At 37.4% G+C, this 7,439-nt stretch overlaps 1 protein-coding gene across 1 annotated transcript; it reads right to left on the bottom strand.

Annotated features, from left to right (window-relative positions):
• Positions 1-89: 89 nt before the first annotated feature.
• On the bottom strand, positions 90-1,070 carry LOC144244176 (olfactory receptor 11H4). Its single transcript, XM_077779402.1, has one exon. The coding sequence runs from the start codon at positions 1,068-1,070 to the stop codon at positions 90-92; it is 981 nt and encodes a 326-aa protein (XP_077635528.1).
• Between the last annotated feature and the right edge of the window lie 6,369 nt (positions 1,071-7,439).

The raw sequence follows: 7,439 nt of genomic DNA, 5'->3' as shown, positions 1-7,439 counted from the left end.
TCAAGAGTTGGATGCTTAACTGACTGAGCCACCCAGGCGCCCCTCCAACTTATTCTTTATTGGAACTTGGAAGTATGGACATCTTTGGCTTAAGAATTTTGACTAATTCTCATTCTAGATAGGATATTTCTCAGGGCAAGTTTCATGTCCTTATTACGAAGACTATAGATCAGAGGATTAAAGAGAGGAGTCATTATTGAATATACCAGTGTCAGGATCTTCTGCATCAAAGTTGGGACGCCATATGTAGGACTCACATACATCACCATGACTGTCCCATAAAAAAGAGACACCACAACTAAATGAGAACCACAGGTAGAAAAGGCCTTTTTCCGGCCAGCTGCAGAAGGGACCTGAAAGACAGCTCTGAGCAACAAGGTATAGGATCGAAGAATGTACATAATAGTAAAAAAGAGAACAAGGGAGCTCTGAGTATAGAAAATAAATTCAGTAATGGGGGCTGGAGCACAAGACAGAGACATTAGTGGGTCCATGTCGCACAGGAAGTGATCAATGATATTGGATCCACAGAAGGGGAGTTGGGAGATGAAGAAAATGGGGATTGGGTAGCCAAGGAATCCAGTAAGCCAGCAGAGAGACACCAGAATTCCACAGAGTTTCCCAGTCATAATGGTGGGGTAGTGCAGTGGGTGGCAGATGGCCAGGTACCGATCATAAGCCATTACTGCTAAGAAGAGACATTCAGTTGTGCCCAGGGAAAAGAAGAAGTAGAACTGGAGGAAGCAGCCAGAAAATGAGATGGCCTTGGTTTTGGAGAGAATGTTGGCTAGCATGTTAGGAACAGTGGAGGAAGAGTAACAGATCTCAAGGAAGGCAAAGTTTCCCAGCAGAAAGTACATTGGGGTATGCAGTCGTGGGTCCCATCTTACTGCACAGATAATGGCTCCATTCCCCAGCAGGATCAAGACATAAGCCACCAAAAAGAGTGAGAAGAGGAAAACCTGTATCTCCCAGCAACCAGGGAATCCCAGGAGAACAAACTCAGTCACAGTGTGAATGTGTGTTGCTGACCTGTTCATGGGTCTTAAACCTATGAAGAAGAAAAACATGAGGATAACACAAGTTTCTTTGCTTTCTACATATCTCAAGAACTTAAGTGAGAAGAGAAATTAAGCTCTACAGGAAAATATGAGATATTTTGAGACCAAGTGGGAATAAATCTCACCTTATTTTGAATTGATTGTGCTTCTAAATCTTATTTCTTTTGTTAGAATCCAATGCAGCAAGAATTTTCCACATTAGTGGTACAATATGAAAAGTTTCTTTCTTTTTTGATTTCTTTGAGGCTTAAGAAGACCTTTTATAATTTTGGGTTTCTTTCCTAAAGTTGATTATGGATCTTCAATGCACGATCTCATCCATTTTCTTTTATTCAGCTTACCTTGTTAAAAAAAAAAAAAAGACAAATTTTAAGGACAGCTGGTGTGAGATTGGGTTAAAACTTTGGCAACAGAACAACATTAGTTGACTTACTCTTGGAGTTAAAATTTATTCCAGGACATTGGCTTTTCATAGTCTAATGAACTGAATTAATTGTCACATACATCACTACACTCAAGATTCAAGGCTGTTTTTAAATTTTCCTTTAAGAATTTCCTATAAGATTTTCTTTTAAATGTTTTTTTTGTAAAATTTATTTTTGAGTGATAGAGTGCAAGCAGGACAGGGGCAAAGAAAGAGGGGATAGAGGGTCCAAAGTGGGCTGTGCACTAATAGCAGTGAGCCTCATGTGGGGGCTGCTCAAACCCACATGTGGTGCTCAAACCCACAAACCATGAGATCATGACCTGAGCTGAAGTCGGATGCTCAACTGTCTGAGCCACCCANTCTCTCTCTCTCTCTCCTAGAAATAAATAAAAACATTTAAAAAAAAATACCACAATAGTTCAGTGACACCTTAAAAAATATACAAAAGACAAACCATATCAAATATCTTTGCTCTAAAGAGTGAGAATATTTTCAGTTATTTCAATTTTCAAGTGTTTATTTTCATGTTTTCACACATACTATAAAAAAATGAATTGCTTTACTTTTCGTATTCAGATCCTACCTAGTTGAAATAAAGAAAATTATGTTTTCAGCACAAAGTTTTAGTTCATTTAGTAAATAATTTTGGATGATAAAAACAAAGGGATCTTATATTGAATGGGGTTTATCTGCAGTTTTATTTAGTAGAATTAATCATGTTTTCTGAAAGGGAGAGGTCATTTTCAAATATTTGCATAGGCATATACTTTTCAACAGTAGTTAAGAATTTAACAAAAAAGTACTGATTTTTGTGTTTAAACAACAGAGTAATCTTAATTAATATTAAAAAGCACTAAGAATCTTAAAAATGGTAGTTTCAATATTGAGTTTTCTTGTTAAACTTGTCAGACTGAGTGCCTTGTCTGTTGGAGGTCACTAGTTAATAACTGTCAGGAATGGAAGATAAAGAGATTTGAAAGGAACGTAGAACAGAAATTTGAAAGGCAAATAAGAACAGAGAAGATCTGCACTTCACTATCACTAGTCCCCTCTTGGTGGTTTTTAAAGGAGCCTAAAATGGAGGTTTGAGCACCAAGTCCTAAAGTTGGCCTGTTTTCCAATCAATGTTGAACTCAAAAGCCATTTGTTTACCAACTTCACTGAAGAAGGTGCTAAATGGATAATTCCCAGACTGTTATTTATGAAGCATAAATAAATCAGTTTCCATGCTACAGGCCAGGAACTAAGTCCAGGCTGACAGATTCAAACTAGTAATCAGTATCTTGAGATCTGTGCTTCCTATGATTCTTTCTGAAAAAATGGACCATGACATGCTTTCTTAATGTGAATAACATTTCAGGACACCTCCATTATAATCAACAACTTCACACCTAATTTCATTTTTTTTTTCTGCAACTACAGCCTGTAAAATTTATTAGAAAAAACATTATTTTTGCTATAGCCTTTGGTGAAAGTGTTGGTAAGTAATAGGATAATCCAAGGGTAGAGAACTTAATGGAAAAGCCAGAGTACTCAATTTTTATTTTAACCATTGATAAAATAAACTGATTCCATAAAATTATGCATAACTCCACCCTCTAAACCCTCCAAAATTAGTAGGGTTGAGAAATTGCTGGAAATAGGTAGTGTATTAGAATGGAGTCTCCACCATTTTATACCATTAAAAAATGTAATTTTCACGTTTTTGGCATTCATAAATCATTATATGAGCTACAATCCTAGCTTTTCTATACTCTCCTTTCTAATACAAGAAATCAGCCAACTAACAACCAATCAACTCACCATTCTTGGATGGCCATCTCAAGAACAATAGTTTGATTAAACAACTTGCTTCCAAATGTCCCTCGCTTGATATACTGTCTTCCCAGTTTGTGGTAGAGAAGAATACAACACCGGTTTACTCCTGGAAAGTGAGATTTTTTTTCAGAAAGATCAACCTTAATAAAAAAATATTGGGGAAAAATGGTCCAGATTATTTACTTTAATTGTTCATTTTACAGATAAGCTTCACAGAGGCTGCATGACTTTTTACCCAATGAATGTGTCATGCATCCACACATGGAATGTTCACACTGTACTGCTATAAAGGAAAAATAACTAATCAGATTTCCAAGGTAAAAGGCAGTCTGTAGTATATCACAACAGTGGTTGTAATATGGACAATTAGTCCCTTTCTCTTACATACAATGATGGATTTCTTGGCTGAGCTTGGAAAGAGCGATGGACACAGTGGAGTTGAACATATAGGCATCTTCTCCTCACTGGCTTTGAAGAGGAAAACTGCAGGTGAAGACTTTATATGTGGTTCCCTGGACTTCCTTACTTTCTGGAGGCTCTAGAAGCTTGTTCTCTATGAGTTTACTGAGATAACTTAACGTGTAAAGGAGTGTTTAATCTCAGGGATTAATCCCTTTTGGGATTATTCTAAAACTTGATGTCACTCCCCAAGTGACTTCCTCATGTTTCCCCTGGAGTGTATTCTCTTTCCAACCTTTGAGGCTCATCCAGGTTTTGGTAGAGTAGTTCCTAGTAGATTAGCTCTGTTATGAAACAGAGAATTCAGGGGAAATACTGAGTGAGTTTCAGGAGGCTTTCTATTGCAGAGATTGCATTTCATTAAAGAATCACCCTTAGTGGAAATAAGTGCAATAAATGGAAGTTTTGCCCATGATTTGAATTCTGAAACTGAGACATATTTGTGAATAACTTTAAAGTTAAATCCACTACATTTTTCTGTAGTCTTTCACTGTAATGACCAGGTGGTCGATACCAGGTAGGAACTGCCTGTGTTTTTGAAATTCAAGATGGCAGAAGCCATTTAATTGACTAATCTAGTCAAATTGTCAGTTTTCATTCTGATTTCACTTTCTAGTGGGAATATTGAAATCGCTGCAAACCCAAGAAGAAATGTTTTTATCACTTAGTCTTTTGTGTCTTCTAAAAAATTGGGGTTTCTTCTGAGAGTCCTCTCTAACCACTTCTTTAAAATATGATTACATGGGGCACCTGGGTAGCTCAGTTGGTTAAGTGTCCAACTTTGGCTCAGGTCGTGATCTCATGGTATGTGGATTCGAGCCCTGTGTCAGGCTCTGTGTTGACGGCTAGCTCAGAGTCTGGAGCTTGTTTCAGATTCTGTGTTTCCCCCCCTCTCTGACCCTCCCCTGCTCATGCTGTGTCTCTCTCTCAGAAATAAATAAAACACTAAAATTTTTTTTAAATTAGAAAAAAAATAAATAGCATATGATTCCTGGGAAAAGGTGACAGTGATGGCTAATGGGAAAATCTTGGGGTAGCTTGTAAGTGAACTTAATATTCATTGACACTCTACGCCATTTCCCCATTGAGTATTCTTGGTTCCTTTGTTAAATATAGTTGTCTGTAGTTGTAAGAGTTTATTTCTTGGCTCTTGATTCTGTTCTGTTCATTACTGTGTCTATTTTTGTATCAATACCATACTGTTTTCTTTATTACAACAGCTTTGTAGTATAGCTTGAAATCAGAAAGTGTGATGCCTCCAGTTTTGTTCTTTCATAGGATTGCTTTCCATATTCAGGATCTTTTGTGGTTCCATACAAATTTTAGGGTTTTTTTTTCCTATTTCTGTGAAAAAAATACCATTGGAATTTTGATAGGGATCGCATGGTCTTTTCTCATTTTCTTTCATCAAAGTCTCATAGTTTTCAGTGTACAGATCTTTTACATCAATGGTTAGATTTGTTCTTAAGTATTGTTTTTGATGTTATCGTAAATGGGATTGTTTTCTTTATTTCTTTTTCAGATATGTCATAGTGTATATAAACACAACTGATTTCTGTATGTTGATATTTTTTATCCTGCAACTTTACTCAATTTATTGATCTTATAGTTTTTTGGTGGAGTCTAGGATTTCCTATATAAATGATCATGTAATCTGCAAAAACAACTTGCCCTCTTTGCTGGTTTGGAATTATTTTATTTCTTTTTCTTGACTGATGCTCTGACTAGGACTTCCAGGACTATGTTGAATAGAAATGGTAAGCATGGACACCATTGCTTGTTACTAATCTTAGCAGAAAAGATTTTGAACTTTTACCATTAAGTATGATGTTTGCTGTGGGCTTGTAATATATGGCTTTTATTATGTTGAGGTATGGTTCTTCTATACCCACATTTTTAAGAGTTTTTTTTTCCTTTCATAGTTTATTGTCAAATTGGTTTCCATATAACACCCAGTGCTCATCCCAACAAGTACCCTCCTCCAGGCCCATCACCCACCTTTCCCTCCTCCCCACCCCATCAGACTTCAGTTTGTTCTCGGCATTCAAGAGTCTCTCATGGTTTGCCTCCCTCCCTCTCCCTAACTATTTTGCCCCTTCTACCCCATGGTCCTCCATTAAGTTCCTCCTAATCCACCTATACGTGCAAACATATTGTATTTGTCCTTCTCTGCCTGACATATTTTGCTCAGCATAACACCCTCAAGGTCCATCCATGTTGCTACACATGGACAGATTTCATTCTTTCTCATTGCCATGTAGTAAGCCATCATATAGATAAACCACATCTTCTTGATCCATTCGTCTGTTGGTGGACTCTTAGGCTCTTTCCATGTTTTGGCTATTGTTGAGAGTGCTGCTATGAACATTGGGGTGCAGGTGCTCCTATGCATCAGCACTCCTGTATCCCTTGGGTAAGTTCCTAGCAGTGCTATTGCTGGGTCATTGGGGAGTTCTGTTGTTAATTTTGTGAGGAACCTCCACACTGTTTTCCAGAGGGGTTGCACCAGTTTGCATTCCCACCAACAGTGTAGGAGGGTGCCCATTTCTCCACAACTTCGCCAGCTTCTAGAGTCCTCTGAATTGCTCATTTTAGCCACTCTGAAAGATGTGAGGTGGTATCACAGTGTAGTTTTGATTTGTATTTCCCTGATGAGGAGGGATGCTGAGCATCGTCTCATGTGTCTGTTGGCCACCTGGGTGTCTTCTTGGGAGNAATCCACGAGCATCGAGTGTTTTTCCATTTCTTTGTGTCTTCTTCAATTTCTTTCATAAGTTTTCTATAGTTTTCATCGTACAGATCTCCTGTATCTTTGGTTAGGTTTATTCCTAGATATTTTATGTTTTTTTGTGCAATTGTGAATGGGATCTGTTTCTTGATTTCTCTTTCTGTTACTTCATTGTTGGTGTATAAAAATGCAACTGATTTCCATACGTTGATTTTGTATCCTGCAACTTTGCTGAATTCATGGATCAGTTCTAGTAGGCTTCCGGTGGAAGCTACTGGCGGGTTTTCTATGTAGAGTATCATGTCGTCTGTGAAAAGTGAGAGTTGGACTTCTTTGCCAATTCTGATGCCTTTTATTAGTTTTGTTGTCTGATGGTTGATGCTAGGACTTCCAGCACTATGATAAACAACAATGGAGAGAGTGGACATCCCTGTCGTCTTCCTGATCTCAGGGGGAAAGTTTTCAGGTTTTCCCCATTGAGGATGATGTTAGCTGAGGGCTTCTCATAGATGGCTGTTACGATGTTTAAGTAAGTTCCTTCTATCCCAACTTTCTCGAGAGTCTTTATTAAGAAGGGATGCTATATTTTGTCAAATGCTTTTTCTGCATCTATTGACAGGATCATNTCTATTTCTTCCTGTGTGAATTTTGGTAGTGAGTATGTGTTTAGGAATTTGTCCTTTTCTTCTTAGTTGTCCAATTTGTTGGCATATAATTTTTCATAGTATTCCCTGATAATTGCTTGTATTTCTGAGGGGTTGGTTGTAATGAGTCCATTTTCATTCATAATTTTGTCTATTTGGGTGCTCTCTTCTTTTTGAGAAGTCTGGCTAGAGGTTTGTCAATTTTGTTTATTTTTTCTAAAAACCGACTCTTAGTTTCTTTGATCTTTCTGTTCAATTGTTTCTTTGGTCTCTATGTTGTTTATTTCTGCTCTAATTTTTAC

Source organism: Crocuta crocuta, unplaced genomic scaffold (assembly GCF_008692635.1).
Source record: "Crocuta crocuta isolate KB4526 unplaced genomic scaffold, BGI_CrCroc_1.0 scaffold867, whole genome shotgun sequence".
Classification (NCBI taxonomy): domain Eukaryota; kingdom Metazoa; phylum Chordata; class Mammalia; order Carnivora; family Hyaenidae; genus Crocuta; species Crocuta crocuta.
The sequence above is the reverse complement of the archived record's forward strand: the minus strand, read 5'-3'. Positions and strand labels throughout refer to the sequence as shown.

Coding starts and splice junctions, on each gene's coding strand:
- LOC144244176 (XM_077779402.1), bottom strand. CDS start 1,070: ATGTTTTTCTTCTTCATAGGTTTAAGACCCATGAACAGGTCAGCAACA.